The following is a 22,555-nucleotide window of genomic DNA, read 5'->3' as shown; positions in this document are numbered from 1 at the left end:
ATACCAAAAAGGCAGTGCAGGCAAATCTCTCTCATGCATATCATTGTGGATATCCTGAAAACCTGGCCTGCCAGTAGATCTTGAGGACCGGACTTGGGCAGCCCAAGGAGCCCGATTTCTGCCAAGGGGGCCACAGCACAACCTGTTTTCTACCTGAGTGTGGTGGTAGCAGAGACTGATCGCAGGTGAGTGTGTGGGGGGTGAAGAGTTTCAGTTTCTGCCAAAAAATGCAGTGGTATTTTCAAAACTTAGATTTCGGGTTGGGTCTTTGGCTCCATTGAAGGAGATGGGCGGACAATCTGGTGAATAAAGTAACATAGGAAGCAGAAGTGACCATGTGGCTGAATATGGGCTTGAGCATTTTTCCTGCTTTCTTTGGAGGATAAGGGGTAAGGAAGTCACATTGGCAGTGGGAGCAGAGGCATAAATTCAGTAATAGTACCCACAAAATTTGGGAAGCACTATCCTTGTGCCCACACCAATCCATGCCTATGATTAAGGGGGAGGTGTCATGGGTGATATGTTTGATTGCAGAAATATACGAGTACATTGAAGCCTATCCTATATAGGAAGATAGATATCTAACTTCGGCTGCTTGCTGATAGGCACCTCAGTGTAGACGCCTACCACCCGAGTGGTAGACGTACCAAGTTAAGCACCTACCAGAGAATTAATTGGTTTTTTAATTCTTTTACTGGTGCTTTCAATTATCAGCACCAATTAAGAAAATTAACCCCCCTCCTTTACTAACACGTAGCGCCGATTTTAGTGCTGGCAATGCTCTATAAGCATTGGAGCAGTTACCACCACAGCCGGCGCTAAAACCTGCACTACGCGTTATTAAAGGAGGGGGTAAGTTAGGCACCTAGATTGGCTAGGTACAATGATCTAGGCATTTAACTTTAGGTGTCATTTATAGAATCAAGGCCTAAACGAGCAATGTAACAAGCCGGAGTTCAACTTCTGTGCCCACATTTCATGAAAGATTGCAGCAAGATCCCTAAATAAAAGCCTACATCTGTATCTTAGGCCATTATTTAAGAAAAAAACCCATGGGTAAATAGAGGCGTGCAGATATGCATATCGCTTACATGTGATTCGAGGTCTGCATGGGAACGGGGATCGCAGGAATCCCCCCTAACCCACAGGACTCCCAGAGGGATCCCCCTCTGGCCCACGGGACTCCCACGGGGACCCCCTTCTAGCCAACGGGTCTCCCATGGGGATGGAAGGCTTTGGAAGCAGGGTTCGTCCATATAATATAATGGATACGTCAGCCTTAGTAAAAGAGGGGGTTTATAAGTTAATTACCTGAACAGAAAACAAAAAAGGGTTCCACCAAAGAGATTCCACAAGGAAAACAGCAGCGCAAACACAAAAGAAACTGTGGAATTGATGATCCTGTCAGAAGTAATTGTTGCATTGTATGGGGACGGGCGGGGATGGGTGGGGACGGAGAGGATTCTGACGGGGATGGGTGGGGACGGAGAGGATCCTGGCGGGGACGGGAGGGATGGGTGGGATTTCTGTCCCCGCGCAACTCTCTACATGTGATATGATTTCAGAAAGTCATTAGGGGGCAAATTCTAAACTTAGGCGTCAGTGGGTGCCCTAACAGCACTTAAGTTAATTGAAGAATGTCATTAGAAATGGCAAGGTTGAAGTGCCTACTGGTGCTTAAATAAAAGGCACAGGAATTGTGCCTATGTGGGCATGGCCAACACCAAGGTAGGCGCAGCCAGCACCGGAAGTGACATTAGGCTGCCTGACGTGCCTACTTAGGCACGATCCACACAAAGATAGGGACCGGAAAGCTAGGCATGAAAAACCTTGGCCTACATTTCTTGCATGTATCTTTCCTATAGGCCAGGGGTGTCAAAGTCGATCCTCGAGGGCCGCAATCCAGTCTGGTTTTCAGGATTTCCCCAATGAATATGCATGAGATCTATTTGCATGCACTGCTTTCATTGTATGCTAATAGATCTCATACATATTCATTGGAGAAATCCTGAAAACCCGACTGGATTGCGGCCCTCGAGGAGGGACTTTGACATGCCTGCTGTAGGCTGATGCATGATTGACATGCAATCGGCAGCCGCTTTTAAGGGGCTCCACATATGCAGAGGTTTCAAGAGGCAAAGTTTGGATAGGACAAAACATACAAGAGCATTCCCCAGTTTACAAAGGGAGTGCATGTGTGTGGAGAAAAATTCCAGGTTTTATACTAGATCAAAGGCATGCATGGGTTTTTACATGAGAGATTAAGGGAGTCGGTCTCTTTATTTCTGCATCCAAAATAAAACCAAGTTAAAATTGCATTCTCGCCATTTAATTGATGGCACCTTTAAGTGTAAGTTTCTGAAATGGAAAAGACACATGTACTGTAGAAGTTGTGGCAGTGGCGTAGTAAGGAGAGTGGGATCAGACCGCCCTGTGCACTGTCTTGGTGGGGGTGCTGGCACCTCTCCATCCCCCACGCCATGCTCGAACCTGGCCACGCCATTCTTCCCCACCCCCACCTCTTTAAATTTTCACCAATGTGAGCAACTTTTCCAGCCTGCTGTTTGCAATTGCCTGGCTCCCCTCTGAAATCACTTCCGGGTCACGGGGCCAGGAAGTGACATCAGAGGAAAAGCCAATGCTGGTGCAAGCGGCAGGCCGGATTCGCTGCTCATGCTGGCAAAGATTTAAAGAGACATGGGGGAGGGAGGAAGGAAGGGTGCAAGTGTGGAAGGAGCGAGAGGTGGAGAGGAGGGTGTGGAGTAGCACCACCACCCCAGGCGCCTCCTACCCTCGCTACACCATTGAGTTGTGTAATCACCACTTCCATGTATAAGTGGCAACACTTTCTCGTGGAAGCTGCCAGATTCATGCCAATCATTATTTTAATGTGTATTTTTGTAAAATAGCTGTTCCTGCTGCACGTGCCAACAAATTACAGGTGCACTCCTGCAGGTTTGTTTTAGAAAATGATCAGCGTCAGCAGATCTTTTTCTAAAATACCACAACAACTGAACACATTCTCACCTAGATGTCTCAGTTATGATCTACTAATATTCTATTTTCATCCACAGGGAGAGTGTAAATGTTAAGGGGAAATTGAGAAAATTTGCAATTCTTGCATCTTTTTGAGTAAGCTTGTTTAAGCTGCTTCCATAAGAGGCTTTTTGGTTTTCTTACGTAACAATGTATTTCTATTTTAAGATGGCTGAGCAACACAGGTTCTTGGTGAATATGGTGGTACTTCTGTGCTGGTAAATTGTTTCCCAAATGTACAAACCACTTCTGCACATCACAGGCACAAATAACTGATAATGACGTGTGAATGTGCACTACTGCGCTACGCACTATTCTATAAAGCCCAGGTTCTATAGAAAACGCCCAAAGTCAGGCACCTAGATTTGTGGGCCTAGCTGATCTAGGAGCCTAACTTAATTTTTTTTATCAGCTTAATCAATGTCATTAACGAGCAATAATGAGTTTAATAAGTGGCAAAAATTAAAATTAATTGGATGATAGGCACCTACCGGAAAGTGAACGCAGTTAAGGCACAGATCGTGGGCAAATCTTGGGTGTGCTTTTCATATAGGTGCCTAAAATGGACTTAGGCGCCAATATTTAGGCCAAGAAAATCCAGGCACAAATAGGGGTCACCTAAGTTTCAGGTGCCTACTGGCACTTAAGTCCATTATAGGTCCCACTAGGCATGATTCTATAAACAGTGCCTAACTGAAGATTGACAGGCACTATGGCCCTGATTCTCCAAAGTGCGTCCCGATTTTAGGCAGCTGTAGGCGTCCTACAGCTGTCTAATCAGCCAATCGGGATGCACGTTTTTTAAACAAACGCTCCCCAGGCAGGCCGCCTATATTGAAGGCGAGGCCCGCAAGACACCTAAGCTCGCCTAAGGGCCTTAGGTGGGCCTTAGGCGAACCTAGGCGGCCCTACACGTCTCCCTAGTAGAGGAAGAGACGCTTACAATGTAGGCCAACAAAATGCTGGTCTACATTGTAAGTAGATGCGGCCACTATACTTATTGCGGCAAGGGATCTCTCTGCTGCTATAAGTATAGCGGGCCGCGGACGCCTGTCCAATTGCTGGCAGGAGGGTGCCCAAACCCTCCTGCCAGAAGATGCCCCCCCGACACTACCGGCTCTAGGCACCTGGGCCAATCAGGCCTTAGACTTAGTGGGGATGGGCAGACCCGCTATGCCTAAGACCTGATTGATCCAGGTTTCTAGAGCCTTGGCCAATCAGGCCTTAGGCTTCGGAAGGATGGGCCGGGAAGGGGCGGGCCCGCCTCATTTCGACGAGATGGGCCTGCCGGCTGGACGGGCAAGTCCCGTCTGACCAACAAGGAAAGGTTAGTTTGGTTGGGGGAGGTTTGAGGGCTGTTAGCGCGGGGGGAGGGGGTGCGGAGGGGATGCGTCTTCCGGCAGGAGGGATTGGGCACCCTCCTGCCAGCGATCGGTAGTGTCGGGGGGGGCGGTCGGTAGTGTCGGGGGGGGCGGTCGGTAGTGTCGGGGGGGGGGGGCGGTCGGGCCTCGCCTTCAATATAGGCGGCCTGCCTGGGGAGCATTTTTTTTTTTTAAAACGTGCATCCCGATTGGCTGATTAGACAGCTGTAGGATGCCTACAACTGCCTAAAATCGGGACGCACTTTGGAGAATCAGGGCCTATGTTTCGTATCCCTTGGCATCTATCTTTTAGGTGCCATTTATAGAAACTTCAGGCAGGCATGGGAGTGTCTTCAAGAGATACACATAACTTATAGAATGCTATCACTTACATAACCACTTACATCTGCCATTGACATAGCACAAATGATCAGGCCTAAACCTAGATGCAGACAACAAAAAGCACCAAGGACCATCCAGGTTAGGGGCAATCAAATGAAATTGATTGCTGGACCCGACATGGGCTGTGTTCCAGTGAGAATCGCTTGTCTCAGGGGTTGAGAATCTAAGGAAATGAATATGATCGATAAACTGGAGCGATCGCTTCTCAAAAGAACCAATAGCCCAAATGGCGTTCACTTGCAGTGCTGGAGCAGCCAATTAATTTGGTGGCTAAATGGTGCCAACTTACACTAGTACTCTATAACATTATCTTGGTGCACAGATGCCATTATAAACTTGGCACCCAGTGCTCAGCATCAGCACGCCTAAATGGAGGCAACCAATTCATAGAATTCCTTTCCATATGTTTATCATAACAATTACTTTAATGGCCTCAGTTAATTTAAGGGTCCTTTCACTAAGCTGCAATATAAAGTGGCCTTAGTGCACCGTTCCGTGGGGGTTTCCCATGCACCAAGGTCATTTTTACTGCAACAGTAAAATGGCTGTTTCCCTCCTTTTTTGCATTTAATGACCGTAAACTAATGCTTCTATTAGTGCACAGTCATTTAAAAAAATATTAGTGTGTGAGCACTTAGTGACACCTACTTTTTAGATAGTAGGACTCATGCTAATTCTGCGCTAATCAGCTAGAATGCAGGCATGTAGCTACGGTAACTGCATAGAGCGGGCGTGCCCCCTCCACAGTAAAATCAAAAATATTTTTTAGCGTTTGGATCAGGAAATTACCAGAGAATGCTTGAGCATGTCCTGCAGTAAGCCATTTTAAACTGTGATAATACAATACAATCCAGTCTTCATTTATATACCACCAATACCTCAAAAAAAAAATAAATACAAAAATACAATACAAATAAATGCAAAAATACAATACAAAAAAATACAAAAAATAAATGATCTAATACAACATTAGGATAAGTAGATGCTAGCACTTATTGCAGCTTAGTAAAAGGGTCTCTTAATATTTATTGTGTTGGAGGGATAAAGCCCAATTTTGACCTACCTCCACTATTATAGTTCAAGGGATCCTAGAACTGTATTTGGAAACTCTTAACTATCTCACCCTGGCTTGAGATTTTGCCCTGATCTTTGGTGATCCACCAGGACCTTGAAGGTAATGAGACAGTTCATGGGTGCAGTAGTAAAAGCATTAGGCTTTTATTATATGAATATGTAAGCAGGCTGAACCCCCATCCTTCTTTTCTCAAATCCTACACCATTTTATCAATCACAGTTCCCAAACATTTCTGGAGTGATTTTTCTCTCCCCTTGGAAAAAAATACCTTAAGTATGGTAATTTATCATACAAAAGGACCCAGGATGCTTCTGATCAGTGATGTAGTTGGGACTCAATGGGCCCTGGATGGAAGGACCATAATAGCCCCTCCCCCCCAGCACATTCACATGCCCCCCCCTTCTCCCTTTTCTCTGCCACATGCTATCCACAGGAAGTTGCATTAGCACGGCAGGATGTGACAGAGAGGCAGCCTTTAGCACTGTCTCTGATGCTGTAGCTGTGTAGGATCAGGTGGGTAGGTAAGTAACAGAGTGGGGGGGAGTGTAGGGGGTACCAGAATTTGATACGCAGGTGGCTTCAGCTGCAGGGAGACCCTGGGCATTTTGCCAGGTTTGCTCAGTTGTAGCTAAGCGCCTGTTCCTGACTGTCTTTCACTGCTCATTATAAACTCTTTTATCACACATGGATCTTCCTGGAGGCTAAAGAAGATTAAGTTCCCAAATAACTATTTAATTATTTAGTAGCTAGAACAGTACAACAGGAAAAACTGCAATTACTTTGGGACACACTGAAGAAAATATATATTCTTAAGAGTCTCTGACAGAAATAAGAAAGAGACATAGAGACTCATTTTCAAAGCACTTATTTATTTATTTAATTATTTTCTATCCCGTTGTCTCCAAAGAGCTCAGAATGGGTTCCAGGTTGAACATACATAATTTAGACACAGAAAGCTCCATTTTGTATATTCTGTGATATTTTATCTTCTACATGCATTATCAGAAACAAAACTGATGAAAATGTTATACCTAGGACAGTATTTGGGGTTTATAAATTGTATCCATCAGAAGACAAGCCTTGGACTGTGGTAGTAACAAAAATAAAATCATAAAGAGGCCAGTATTATTGTGTTTGTCTTTGCTAGCATTAATAACGAGTTAATACAAACCAACACAATAAAAATGTTCATTCTTATATTGTACTATACTGTATATAACATTCATTTATCACTACTCATTACTGTTTGATCTCTCAGCTAAACCTCCCCTGGCTGTACTACAGCACTCTTCTTCTCAACCTGAGCCCCGTCCCTAGCCCTGCCATAGCACTCTTCTTCCTTGCTCCCCAGTATAACCCAAAACCTTTTCCCTCTGCAGCCAGTCCCATCAATCTTTTAACCCCTCAGTCCAACCCCAGTCTGACCTCTCACTCAGCCTATTTCATATCTGTTACTTTGTTGGATGAATCATCTCAGAGCTACCGAAGTGGCATCTTCTTTCCTGAGCTTGGCCATCCTTCTGCCTTCCTCTGGCCACATGACTGGGATGTAGAGCTTGATAGGATCCCTCGATCTGTCTGTATACACCATTCTCTATTAATGCTCATCCTGGGAAGATCATATGCTGAAGTGTTTTGAGAGCATGGTCTTGGCACACTGTAAGGTCAATGTGAATTTCATTTCCAAGTTTTCCAAGTTTATTCTTTATTTTATATACCGTCTATCAACGTGTACCTAGACGGTTTACAATACTAAAATTTAAAAAAAGATTAAGGATAAAAGTAAAGAAAAAGGGGAACAGTTCATAAAAGGAGTATGTTTAACAGGCAAGACATGAATATATTGACAAAAAAGGATTCAGGGTTAAGAAGGTGCAAAAATACATCAAGATAAAATAAAATAAAAAAAGAGATAAGAGGGGAAGGAGAAAACAAAGGGGGGAGGATGACACTTATAGTCCATTATTTCAATCTAAGTGCATATCAGGTTACAAACATATGAGCAGCATCACACACAAATGCAAGCTAAGGAACTTAGAGATATTGAAAAAGGGTTATTCAATAATAATGCAACATTTCAACTTACTTATCATGAGTGTTGTGAAGTCTCTTCCTTCACATCTACCTGTTTATCCATTACTAATATCCAGCTAGCAGCACAGGTCAACCCCATCAGAAGTCATTCCACAATCAATGGGGTCAGAAAGAAGTTGTTATCACAGTGCCAAATTCCAAAATGGCACTGGCTAACCATATGCAGAGTTTTATCTCATATGTTTAGATCCAAAGACTGGCTTGGTCAGCTGCTAAAGTTTATGCAAGTTAAGTGCAATATTATAGAAACATAGAAACATAGAAGATGACGGCAGAAAAGGGCTACAGCCCATCAAGTCTGCCCACTCTGCTTACCCACCCCCTGTCTATGCCCTAATGACCCAATTTCCTTATCTTGACCCTCGTAGGGATCCCACATGGGTATCCCATTTATTCTTAAAGTCTGGCACGCTGTCTGCCTCGATCACCTGCACTGGAAGCTTGTTCCAATGATCAACCACTCTCTCTGTGAAGAAATACTTTCTGGTGTCGCCATGAAATTTTCCGCCCCTGAGTTTGAGCGGGTGCCCTCTTGTGGCCGAGGGTCCCTTGAGAAAGAAAATATCATCTTCCACTTTGACACGTCCCGTGAGGTACTTAAATGTTTCGATCATGTCTCCCCTCTCCCTACGTTCCTCAAGAGTGTAGAGCTGCAATTTGTTCAGTCTCTCTTCGTACGAGAGACCCTTGAGCCCCGAGATCATCCTGGTGGCCGTCCGTTGAACCGATTCAATTCTGCGCACATCTTTACTGTAATGTGGCCTCCAGAATTGCACACAGTACTCCAGATGAGGTCTCACCATGGCCCTGTACAACGGCATTATGACTTCAGGCTTTCGGCTGACGAAACTTCTATTGATACAACCCAATATCTGCCTTGCCTTAGATGAAGCCTTCTCCACTTGATTGGCAGTTTTCATGTCTGCACTGATGATTACTCCTAAATCTCATTCTGCTGAAGTCCTAGTTAAAGTTTCTCCGTTCAAGAAGTACGTCCTGCATGGATTTCCGCTTCCGAGGTGCATGACCTTACATTTCTTAGCATTGAAGCCTAGCTGCCAGGTTGAGGACCAACTTTCCAATGTAAGTAGGTCCTGCGCCATATAATTCTGTAAACTGCATTCACTTACTATGTTACATAGTTTGGCGTCATCGGCGAATAGTGTTATTTTACCTTGAAGCCCTTGAGTCAGATCCCCTATGAATATGTTGAAAAGGAGTGGACCCAGGACCGAGCCCTGCAGCACTCCACTGGTCACCTCCGATGTTTTAGAGAGGGTACCATTAACCACCACCCTCTGAAGTCTGCCACTCAGCCAATCATTGACCCATGCAGTTAGTGTCTCTCCTAACCCCATCGATTCCATCTTGCTTAGCAGCCTGCAGTGTGGGACACAGTCAAAAGCTTTACTGAAGTCCAGGTACACGACGTCCAAAGACTCTCCCAAGTCCAACTTTCTTGTTACCCAGTCAAAGAAGCCCTTTGATCGCATAAGCTGAACCACTTAAAGGTTGTACATAACGCAGCAGCAAGATTGCTCATTGGATTGTCGAAATATGATTAAATTCCGCCTTATCTTCAACAATTGCACTGGTTACCAGTTGTTTTCAGAATACCATATAAAGCAGTAATGATCTGCCATCAATTCTTATATGGAATCAAACCAGAATTGTTTAAAAATAACATGTTCAGTTTTTCACCAAACATATCATTACGTTCTGAGAATTTAGCTGTACTGAAAACAAATGTGAACTCAAGGCTTCTGGAGACTGGTAAGATGACTTTCTGCTGCGCAGGAGTTAAATTATGGACCTCCCTTGTGGGCCAAATACGAAATTGCCGTGAAAAGGGCTTGTTTAGAAAACTACGCAAGACGCAATTGTTTCTGGACGCTTTTTTCTAGTCAATAACTTGTTTCTCCGGTATAATTGATGAATTATTCACGATCGCTTTATATAAGCTTTGGTGTTAGCTTGCAGATATGATCTCCGAGGATTGTTTGTGTGTTTGTCTTATTATGTTTTATCATTCTATGTATGTAAATTATGTAAACCGTTTAGTGCTAAACGGTATAGAAATTTTTCAAATAAATAAATAAACTGCTGTTTATGTGGCCCAATTTAAGCGGTTATCTTATCTGGTCAAAGGCTGAATATTAGAACTTAGCCGCTTAAGTGCCAGCTCCGCCTCTCGAATGCCCGTATGTTAGCAGGCTTTGATGCAGGTGTTAACAGCAAATATTCAGCAGCTCTGAAAGGCTAAGTGCTGCTGAATACGAGTGCTTAGCCACAGACAAGTGATTTAAGCAGGCAGGAGCCTCTTCTGCCTGCTTTAATCATTTTGAATATTGGCTGAATAGTGTTCTCCAGGCATTTAATATCCACTTTAAAGAAACAGAGAAGCATGATGGCTGATAAAGGCCAAATGGTCCATCCAGTCTGCCCATCCACTATCTCCTCTTCTCCCTAAGAGATCCCACATCTTGTCCCACAATTCAGACAATCTTTGTCTCTACCACCTCTACTGGGAGTCTGTTCCATATATCTACCACCCGTTCTGTACAACTTCCTTAAATTACTCTTGAGCCTATCACCTCTTATCTTCATTCTGTTCATCCTATTCAGGAGTTTCCCTTGAAATGAAAGAGACTCAGCTCATGCACATTTATGCCACATAGGTATTTAAACATCTCTATCAAGTATCCCCTTTCCTGCCTTTCCTCAAAAGCAGTGGTTCCCAAACCTGTCCTGGGGGACCCCCAGCCAGTCAGGTTTTCAAGATATCCCTAATGAATATGCATGAGAGAAATTTGCATTTAATGGAAGTGACAGGTATGCAAATCTCTCTCATGCATATTCATTAGGGATATCTTGAAAACCTGACTGGCTGGGGGTCCCCCAGGACAGGTTTGGGAACCACTGCTCTAAAATATACATATTGAGATCTTTGTCTGTCCCCATATGCCTTATGATGAAGACCACCAACCATTTTAATACCTTCCTCTAGACCAGTATATCGCAAACTGTGTGCTGTGGCACACTAGTTTGCCTCCTGAGATTCCAAGTGTGCCATGGCACACTGAGGAGGGAGAGAAGCGCTGGCCAAGTGACTTGCCTCTCACCACAAGAGGCACCTCCTGTAGGGCCAGAGGTTCACGTGCTGGCGCTTCATGTCTACCGGCAGCATCTTCCTGCTGCCGTCGTGTATCTCCCAGGACTCCTGCCTTCCACGTCTTCTCTCCGCACCCCCGGACCAGCAACGGCAGCTCAGTGTGCTTTTAACTTGGCTGCACAGCTACTGTTAGGATTAATTTAGACGCGGTTTCATCAGGCAGCCTCGGGGCCTTTGCTAGGTCGGCCCATTTTGACGAGGCAACTTCCTCTTTCATCAGATACAGGCTGGCCTAGCAAAGGCCCCAAGGCTACCTGATGAAACCGTGTCTAAATTAATGCTAGCGGCAGCTGTGTGGCCAAGTTAAAAGCACACAGTGAGCTGCCGCTAGAGACAAGAAAAGTACTGCTGTGTATATTGTGTGTATATGAAAAATGAATGGAAAAAATTACATTACAATTAGTAAAGGGGGTGGGATCTGGGGGAGAGCTTGGGTGGGTCTAGGGTGCAGCTTGGGAAGTCTGTGGTTGGGGATACTCAGTTGATGTTTTTTAGACTTTCCTGCCATTTTGGAGAGCTAGCTCGCTGTTATTTGAAAGCAAGTTTTGCTGTGTTTCGGATGCTGTGTGAAGCTAGTGTTTATATGATTCCCCTGATGTAGCCTACTTGAGAGGTGAAACAGGTGATCCCCTATCGGGAGTATTCTGAGAGCAGCACATGTTGGTGAAGTCTAGAATGAAGATAAGTAATCTAATTTTTCTACTTGTATGCTGCTCAGTTTGATATTACGCTGTTGGAAGCCTACACTACAGCTTTTTGACCTTTTTGACGTACTTAGATTGAAGAACGTATAACTGTTGCCAACACACATTTATAAGTTAGTTGCTTGTGGACTTTCATTATAGAACATGGACTGAAACTATGGATGAATGAATTTGTTTTTGAACTTAGTGGAGTTTTTTTCAGACCTGTGATGATCTGTGGTTTATTGAATATTTTGTAAGTTCAGGAGCCGTGTATTAAGGTCTGTTTTTCTCCACATTTCACTTTATGATTTTCTTTTGTTTTCAGTCTTTTGTATGAATGAAAGAAAGCCCAACAACTCTTACAACACATATAGTAATTTTTCCAAGTGAATTTTTGGGTCCAATTGTTTGGTGTTACTAACTGGTGTGTGCTATGGCAGTCAGAACAGATATTCAGGAACTGCCTTGTTAAGCAATGCTGAAAATCTCCTCCTGACCCAAATCAGCACAATTTAACCAGGCAGGGGACACTCCTACATGATTAACCCCCCTCCCCCTCCTTGTTATCCAGATGTACTAGAGGTTTTTTGTGCAGGCCGGTGATGTAAGTGCTCTTGACGCTCTTAAGAATTCTTTGAGCATCAGAGTCTTTACAATGCCAGTTTATGCTAAAAACCTCTACCGCAGCTTGATAAAAGGGGTCCTAAATCCTTACCACTTACCTAAAGTGATTCATTCTATGTCCAGCTTTGGTTTAACCCATCCTATGATTTACCTGCAGATTCAGGCAACAGCATAATTAGCTCACTTTGCATACATAAAACCCATGTAGGTACAGCAGAGGCTACCACAGGTGGACAATGCAACAGAAAACAATGGAAGAAAATTGGTTTAGCCAGAAATTACTCGTAAGAAATATTGAATAAGGTTCTTGTAACTTAAAAGAAAATAATGCTCTGCCTTGACCCGATGAAGGCAATGGAACCCTGGAAAGATAATTACAAAAGAATTTAAATAGTCCAACAAAGAAGAACCATCTATTACTTGCTTTTCTGATCTTTATTTCTTTGTATCTATTGTATTACAATTGTTCTATTGTTACATCAGGATTTTCCAAATCTACCCTATACACTTCTCCCTCCGTATTCGCTGTGATAGGGGATTAACAGAACCGCAAATACAGAAAAACCGCAAATAACTTTTTCAAATGTTATTTGCTGTTTTCTATTTAAAAAAACCTCATGAATATCTTTATTTTTCTTAAATTGTCTCTTCAGGTACTTTAGTTAGATTGTGAGCCTTTGGGACAGTTAGGGAATTTCCAAGTACCTATCTTATTTATTTTTATTTATTGTATCTTTTAATACATTCATTTTTGTAAACCGCTTAGAAACCTTACAGTTATTAGCGGTATATAAGAATTAAAAAAAAAAAAAAAATATGGTGAAACCTCGAATAACATGATGGGAGACCTGGCCTGTTCCTGAAGGAGAGGCAAAACAGTGAAGAAAATGCTGGGAATCGGTGATTTTCTCTGTAAATGCTTGGAATCAGCGATTTATCTATGCAAGCTGATGTAATTTTGGGGGAGGAGCCAGCAAGCTAAAAACCATGAATAATCGAAACCGTGAATACGGAGGGAGAAGTGTAATCAGTCAGGTTTGTAGGATATCTACAAATGGATTAGGATTTAATTAGTCACCTTTCCAAACCCAAGCTCCATGTGAGTTAAGATTCACTATTTCCTTGTGTTAATTCAAGTGAATTGCATAGTTAAAAAATTATGTTATTGATAGTTATGGAGCTTGTGTTATTTAAATACACATTAAATTGCATTAATGCACCTTAGTGCGTGATGATATAAATACATACCTGTGGCAATGAAGAGTGAAGTGACTTGCCTATGGTCACTAGGAGGGTTAATAGGAAAAGCTGGATTTGAAACCTGGCTTTCCTGGTTCTCAACCTGCTACTGTAAGTGTTAATGTGCTCCAGATATGCGCAGATATTTCATGCACACAGAGCTAACAATATACCCAGTTTCAGAAGGTAGAGATTGTCCCAATTCTGATTTTGAACTTATATCCTACTGCAGTGTGGTATTTCTAGTCCTTTATTCTACTAACTGAAGTCAATGCTGTAGATCCCATAATGCATCAGGATAGTGCTGTCAGAAATCCAGGATTAACCTAAAATGTCCTCCCTGGATGTGGCTAACTTAGCAGCTTGTACAAACTCGATCTTGAATGTCTAACTGACTGTGAAGTTTATAGGGCAGGCTTGGGAAGCCCTGCTTTACCTGCAACTAGAGAATGACACAGGGACAAATTTTCCCTATCCCCACAGGTTCTCATTTTCCCATCCCATCCCAACAAGTTCTTTTCCTATCCCTGCCCTATTCCTGCAAGCTCTATTCTCACTCGTTCTTGTAGTTTTTGAAAGTTTGAAGAATCTGTCCCTCTCCACTTTCTCTATGCCCTTCATGATCTTATAAGTCTCTATCATATCCCCTCTAATCCTCCTCTTCTCCAGGGAATAGAGCCCCAGTTTCTCCAGTCTCTCAGTGTATGAAAGGTTTTCCATACCTTTTATCAAACGCGTCACTCTCCTTTGAACAGGAGTCAAGGAACCAATCAAACCTCTTAATTCTTCCTCAATGAGATGGTGACTCTTCTAGGTACATGGTGGTTATCTTATTTATGCCATTTATTTTAGTGATGTAAAATGGGCTTTAGAATTTAATGCAAGCTAATTTCCTTAACACGTGTTAAAAGTACATTAAGCCCTAACGCTGATTGATGAAATAGCCTGACTGAGAGGTGTCATTCATAAAAAATTCACACAGTATGTGAAGTTAGAACTATTCTTGTATCCCATCAAACCTCATGGAGGAAGCGATGATAGAAATGTCATTAGCTCTCTAACCATTGCATGCGTGAAAAATCAAACAAAGACAAAAATGGATTGATATTCAGAACAATTTAGCCAAGCAGGAGTGGATCCTTTCAGGTTAAGTCATGGCCCATCCCTAGATTTGCAGGAACATTTTTACCACACATTATTACTGAAAATCCAGTGTGACTGCCATGACACTCACTGGAGAATGCAAAGACAATCTGAAGATAGTCAGAGAGGAGCATTGAGTTATGCAGGCACCAGTGATATTCAGTGCCTGTTTATATTTATTTTTATTAATATTTGATCTACCGCTTAAGCATATTACAGATCTAAGCAGTTACAATAAAACACAGGTACTTAAGACTTCCCTATCTGTCCCTAAGGCTCACAATCTAGCTAAAGTACCTGAGTAAACAATTAATAAAATAAAATAAACAATACAAAAGCAGAATGTAAGGAAAAATAAAGATGATGCAAAATAAAAGTTCAGGTCGGCTCAGTTCAATCTAAGGCAGCAGCAGGATGGGATGAGATGGATGGGAGAGGAAGTAGGCCGCAGGTGATCCCTCGATGCCAATCTGTCGTTGGCCAAAGACGGTCTCAGAATCCCAACTGTAGATGAACGGCACACATCCATCTCCGCAAACACCATTTTAAAACTCGAGAATCCAGATGAGTTGAGCGAAGATGACCAGAGGGTGGCTCGATCAGAATGAGCAGAGCAGCAAACCCGTCAGCAGTCCACAATCAAGCAGGCATGTGAGGACTCCACAAAAGCAGTCTTAACTCTGCTATGCGGATATGATAGTAAATATCCACCGTTCCCACATAATCAGAAGCATAGCCAAGTATTGTCGAGAAGGAGAGCAGACCTTTTGTAAAATAGGCATCGGTACAAGGCTGAAGGGCCAATATATGTAGGTGACATTTCATTGAAAATACATTTCAGGGAGCGATTGCTTTCCATGAATCTAACCCCCCCCCCCCCCAGGTTATACCTCTGCACATAACTTCCAGGTGCTGCTCAGAAGCTAGATATTCAGTGTTGGGAACTGGCTCTAAATTAGCCAGCAACATGCAGATCACCACTGGCTAAATATTGACCTGGAAAAGTTGAATCACACTCTTCCTACAGATCACCTATGGTGGTTTTTACATTAAAAACAAAAAAGACTTTAGAAATGGGTTTCTGATGTAAACAATTCAGGTTAAGAGCCTCCTTATTTTCTCATGAGAAAGCTGAAAGTAGGAAGATAACTCATTGCTTTATTTTTTTGGTCTTTTTTTAATAGTACAGTACTTGGGAATAAGGTAATAATCAAAGCACTTTTTACATTGCATGATCTGAGAAACAGACTCATGGCTAGACTATGTTACACCTTATAATGCTTGCTTCTAAATTGTATTTCTTCTCTTCCTCAGGATCTTCAGGAAGATATGCAGTTGCCCCAAACAGGCCTGTTATTGATCCTAGCCACAGAATAAATGACAGAGATTATATGGGTTGGATGGATTTTGGACGTCGCAGCGCTGAAGAATACGAATATTCATCCTAAAGATAACAAAACAAAAAAATATGTTCCCTTTTCTTGTACAGAAAAAAATAATAATTTGCTGTCTTTACAAATCAGTGTTTTAAGAAAACATTATGTACCTAATGTAAATTTGTTTGAAAACTAAACAATGCAATATATATATGCAGAATTTTCCAGAAAATGCTCTTTAAGGGTTTCTTATTACATGCTGTTGATACTACATTAAAAGACGATTTCATTTTACACTCTTGTCCTGTCACAACAAGTTGTTGAGTGCTTTGCATTAAATGAAATAGAGAAACAACATGTGATCTACTGTGAAAACTAAAACCTGTATTTTTGCGGCCATTCTGCAAAATTCTCACTGGTTTTAAGTAGTACCCTAATGAAATTGCCATAGTAAGCTATTCAGGATAATAAACCTACTGTCATGGTTGTTCCATTGAATTATCAAGAGTGCTGAATCATAGGAAATTTTCGCTTCTGTGACTCATGCTTTTTAGGATATTTCAGTAAAATGGGAAATTCTGGTAAAATCTTGGAATAAATACAACATTCCCAGGCAAGCAATGAATGCATTTTTTTTTCTAGGGACTGGGAGAATGCTAAGGTGTTTTTGGTATTCTTGATATTAATCAAGAGATTCAAAAATACCCACCACATTTCACATCTACCCCACAAATTACATAGATATCATCAAAGAGGAAAAGCACCAGGCTAGTGATCAGCACTTTACTTCTTCAACATGGATAGAGTCACGCCAATTATCATACAAAAACCTCTTTATCTTCTGTCTTCTACACCAAGGTGGCTTCAAAAAATCAATGTTCAAAATATCTTTTTAACATCCAATACACCAGATAGCTCTTTCACATGTAGTCTCTTAAAATTTCTTTTTTTATTTAAAACATTTTTTTATTAACTTTTCAAATATAATTTACAGTCAAATAAAACAAATAAAGCAAGAACCATTCAATGAAATAAGTGTCGCAATCAACACAAATAGATAAAAACAATTGTTCAAGAAACAATCCCACCCAACCAAAACCTCCCCCTCCCATCCCACCTATCTCAGGACTACAATACTAAAGAATAACTAAAAAAAAACCCAAGATTTCAATTCAAAATTATATATATACTAGTCTTATAGCCCGTTATATTAACGGGTGCTAGCTCCAACTTCCTTGTGGAGCAGCAGCATTTCCCTACTCCCCCCACTTTCCTGTGCAGCAGCATTCCTACATTCCCTCCCCCTCCATTTCCCTGTGCAGCAGCAGCAGCAGCATTTCCCTTCCCTCCCCTCACCCCACTACCCTGTACAGCAGCATTCCTACATTCCCTCCCCCTCCATTTTCCTGTGCAGCAGCAGCATTTCCTTCCCCCCACTACCCTGTGCAGCAGCATTTCCCTCCCACCCTTCCCTGTGTAGCAGCAGCATTTACCTCCCCTCCCCCCACCCCACTTCTCTGTGCAGCAGCGTGTTTGTTTCTGACCGATTCCCTTACCCTTTCTAATCCCCGCCTGCATCGCATGACACCGTTGACATGCCTGCAAGCACCGGAAGCTTTTATACTTTAAAGGAAAGAGCAGCAGCATGGGCAGCAGCAGCAGCATTCACAATTCATTGCTGTTGCCGGCTTCAGTTCTTGCTCTCTGGCGCGTCCTGTCTTCATGAAAACAGGAAGTAGGCAGGACCCGCCAGAGAGGAAGGGCTGAAGCCGGCAACAGCAGCGAATTGTAAACGCTCCTGCCTGAAGCACCCAAGGCAGATGCTTCTCTCCCCTCCCAGCCCAACCCCCGCTGACTCTCCTATCTCTCCCTCCCATGTGACCCTCCCAGCGACACAAACCTCCCTCCAGCGTTGGCAGCCGCAGCACAGGCTGCTTCGTGGCTTTCTCCTGCCGTTGAGTCTCTCTATCACGTCACTGAGGGACTCCCATCTTCCGGTGCCCGGCGCAGAGTGGCATGTGGGACCCTGAGGAGTTCAGCCAGCACTGGTGAGCGGAGTTCGCGGGTGAGGAGATTCCGTCGATGCAGCTGCTCTCTGTCCTGGGCACATCTGCCCTCCGCCGACAGCCACCTCGCCTCGAAACCCTCCTCCCGGCAGCTGCCACTCCACACATTTTGGAGTCCTGCTGACGTAGTAAGAGTGCATGCACACTTTTGCCGTCACAGGGAAGCATGAGGTAAGAGTCCGCATGCGCGCTTAGCGTTTTATTATATATATATATATATATAAATCATATGTAATTTGAAAGAAATGTTTAGTAGATACGATTCAGGAATAGGAAGGTTAGGTGGAGGAACAAATGATTAAAATATTGGGATTGGTGAAGTGGGTTCTGAAATAGCTGTGTGCTATAAGAGGCCGCATGATCCTTTTCCCATGTTGAATTTCTGATGTTCCTTTCCTGGTTAGTTTTAGTTCTTAAAAGAAATTTTAAGTCCCCATACTTGAAGTCACATATTCCTTGGTCATCCTCTGTAATGTGGGGGGATTCTCCCCCCCCTCCCCCCCACACACACACACTCCCAATGGCAGTGGCAACAGTACTAACTTAAGTGGGGGGTTCCCCTCACACATACCCCTCGGAGCACTTTAAAATTAAGTTTAAGTCCGGCACACTGATGTCCTGCATGCAAAAGACCATAAGATCATAAGCATCGCCTCTGCCCAGTCAGACCATAGGTCCATCGTGCCCAGCAGTCCGCTCCCTTGGTGGCCCCCCAGGTCAATGACCTGTAAGTGATCCTATACTAAGACATTTTATCCTGTATATTACCCTCTAATTATACCCTTCAATCCCCTTTTCCTTCAGGAACTCGTCCAATCCCTTTTTGAATTCCAAAATCGTACTCTGCTCTACCACCTCCTCTGGAAGCACATTCCAGGTATCCACCACCCTCTGAGTGAAGAACTTCCTAGCATTTGTTCTGAATCTGTCTCTCTTCAAATTTTTTTTTTTTTTTTTTTTATTTATAAAATTTACACATTTATTGTCAAGCATATCATCTTGTACAGAAAGTGAGATCAAGAAAACATAATAATATTATTTACTCTCAAACCTGAAAGCAATTCAAAATAATAAAGAAAGTATACATCCTAACTTAATCACACACTAGTCCTCAAATTAAGATCCAAGATTAACGATAAGAGTAGAAATTAAATTAAAGTAAAACGTTTTAACAAGAAAAATCACTTAAGCTACTACTGAGAAGTGAGCTAATTATTATTATCACAATGGTACAGATGGTTCTACAAACTCAAGACGTTTCGCAGAAAGGAAAGTAGTCAAGTGAGCTGGATCTACAAATACATATTTCAAGGAACGGTATCTTATGACACATTTACAAGGATACCTAAGAAAAAATAAACCCCCTATTTGAGTCACTCCTGGTTTTAACATTAAGAATTCCCTTCTTCTCTTCTGAGTCTCTCTCGAGACATCAGGAAATATCTGGATATGAAACCCCAAAAAGTCCTTGGCCCTATTTTTAAAGAAAAGTTTAAGAATCCAATCCTTGTCTGGGGCCAAAGCCAATAAGAAAGAAGATGAAGGAATACCACAGAAAGAATCCTTGGACGTTTCCACTTTGTTAGAGCAATCAGATAGAGAATTGGCTCTTCAAATTTTTTGAGTGCCCTCTTGTTCTTGTTGCCCCCGCCAGTCTGAAGAATCTGTCCCTCTCTACCTTCTCTATACCCTTCATGATCTTGTAAGTTTCTATAATGTCCCCTCTAAGTCTCCGCTTTTCCAGAGAAAAGAGTCCCAGCTTCTCCAGCCTTTCAGCATATGAAAGCTTCTTCATGCCCTTTATCATTCTTGTTGCTCTTCTCTGGACCCTCTCAAGTATTGCCATATCCTTCTTAAGGTACGGCGACCAGTACTGAATGCAGTATTCCAGATACAGGTGCACCATCACCCGATATAGCGGCAGGATAACCTCTTTGGTTCTAGTAGTGATTCCCTTTTTGATAATGCCCAACATTCTGTTCGCCTTCTGTGAGGCCACTGCGCATTGTGCCTCTGGCTTCATTGTTTTGCCCAACAAAACCCCCAAGTCCTTTTCTAGGTTGCTTACCCCCAATACAATCCCTCCCATCGTGTAGTTGTACATCGGGTTTCCTTTCCCTATGTGCAAGACTTTGCATTTCTCTACATTGAAGCTCAATTGCCATATATTTGCCCATTCACTCAGTTTGTTCAGGTCCCTTTGTAGTTCTTTACATTCCTCAACAGTTCTAACCCTACTGGAGAGTTTTGTGTCATTCGCAAATTTTATAACTTCGCACTTCGTCCCTACTTCCAGGTCATTTATGAATATATTGAACAGCAGTGGTCCCAGCTCTGACCCCTGCAGGACACCACTCGTGACTCCTTTCCAGTCAGAGTAGTGTCCCTTTACTCCTACCCTCTGTTTCCTGTCCGCCAGCCAATTTCTGATCCATCTGTGCACGTCCCCTTCCACCCTGTGGTTCCAGTTTCCTTAGTAGGCGCTCGTGGGGTACCTTGTCAAAGGCTTTTTGGAAGTCCAGATATATGATGTCTATGGGGTCACCTTTTTCCAATTGTTTGTTTATCCCCTCAAAGAAGTGCAGTAGGTTCGTTTGGCAAGATTTTCCTTTACAAAAACTCTGCTGGCTGGTTCTCAACAGATTATTTCTTTCTATATGCTCATTGATGCTATCCTTGATTAATGATTCGGCCATCTTCCCTGGAACTGAGGTTAAGCTCAACGGTTTGTAGTTCCCCGGGTCGCCTCTGGATCCCTTTTTGAATATAGGTGGAACATTCGCTATCCTCCAGTCCTCCGGGATTACCCCTGTTTTCAAGGATAGGTTGCAAATCTGCTGTATTAACTCCGCTATTTCATCTCTGAGCTCTTTCAGTATTCTTGGGTGGATTCCATCTGGTCCCGGAGATTTGTCAGTTTTTAATCTATCTATCTGTTTGAGTATGTCTTCGAGGCTCACCTCCATTGACAATAGTTTTTCCTCTTGATCCCTCTTGCAGAATTTTTCCGGTTTCGGCACATTGGATGTGTCCTCTTTTGTGAAGACCGACGAGAAGAACGTGTTTAATCTGTCTGCCACCTCCTTTTCGTCCTTTACCACTCCTTTTTTGTCTCCCTCATCCAGGGGTCCCACCTCCTCCCTTGCCGGTTGTTTTCCTTTCACATATCGAAAGAATGGTTTAAAATTCCATGCTTCCTTGGCAAGTCTCTCTTCATACTCTTTTCTCGCTGTTCTGACCACACAGTGACATTCTTTTTGATGTTTCCTGTGCTCTTTCCAAATTTTCCTCGGTTTTATCCTTTTTCCACTTCCTGAATTATTTTTTCTTGTCTCCTATCACCTTCTTAACTTCATTGGTTATCCATGCCGGGTCTTTTGCTTAATTCTTTTTGCACCCTTTTCTAAATCTGGGTATATACAGCTTTTGTGCCTCGTTTACCGTGTCCTTGAATAAGGTCAAGGATTGCTCCACCGTCTGTGTTTTCCTGGAGCTGTTCCTGAGTTTTCTCTTTACCATTAGTCTCATGGCGTCATAGTTCCCTTTCTTGAAGTTAAACATGGTTGCAATGGTTCTCTTCCCCTTTGGCATTCCTATTTCCATTTTGAATTGGATCATGTTGTGATCACTGTATCCTAATGGTCCTACTACTTCCACCTCTTGGGCAGGTCCTTTCAGCCTGCTGAAGATTAAATCCAGTATAGCTATCCCTCTCGTTGGTTCCTTGACAAGCTGTTCCAAGAAGCAGTCCCATACAGCCTCCAGGAACTCTGTTTCCTTTGAAAACTTTGAAGCTCCATGGCTCCAGTCTATCCCGGGATAATTGAAATCTCTCATAACTATGATGTTTGCGTTTTTACATTCTCGCCTCAATTCGGCTCTCAGTTCTTCATCCTTTGCTTCTGTTTGTCCAGGTAGGCGGTAGTACAGTCCCATCTTTATTTCGGTTCCCTTTCTTCCTGGTATTTTAACCCATATCGATTCCAGTTGGTCATTTGTCGCTGCTGCGTCCACTTCATCCTTTGCTTCTGTTTGTCCAGGTAGGTGGTAGTACAGTCCCATCTTTATCTCGGTTCCCTTTCTTCCTGGTATTTTAACCCATATCGATTCCAGTTGGTCATTTGTCGCTGCTGCGTCCACTCCGGTCAAGTGAATGGTATCCTTTATGTAAAGTGCTACTCCTCTTCTTTTCTGATGTGTCCTGTCTCTTCAGTAGAGCTTGTACCCTGGCAGTACTATGTCCCATTTGTTTTCTTTGTTCCACCATGTTTCCATGATCAC

At 42.9% G+C, this 22,555-nt stretch overlaps 1 protein-coding gene across 1 annotated transcript in view; it reads left to right on the top strand.

Annotated features, from left to right (window-relative positions):
• The window catches only part of CCK (cholecystokinin), a 38,306-nt gene extending 21,530 nt beyond the window's left edge, over positions 1–16,776 (top strand). The window contains exon 3 of the mRNA XM_033935292.1: positions 16,147–16,776. Within this exon, the coding sequence (XP_033791183.1) occupies positions 16,147–16,280 (134 nt within the window). The 3' untranslated portion in view covers positions 16,281–16,776. The remainder of the gene's footprint in view (positions 1–16,146) is intronic.
• Positions 16,777–22,555: the final 5,779 nt, after the last annotated feature.

Source organism: Geotrypetes seraphini, chromosome 2 (genome assembly GCF_902459505.1).
Source record: "Geotrypetes seraphini chromosome 2, aGeoSer1.1, whole genome shotgun sequence".
Classification (NCBI taxonomy): Eukaryota; Metazoa; Chordata; class Amphibia; order Gymnophiona; family Dermophiidae; genus Geotrypetes; species Geotrypetes seraphini.
Note: the sequence above shows the minus strand (reverse complement) of the source record. Positions and strands in the feature narration are given on the sequence as shown.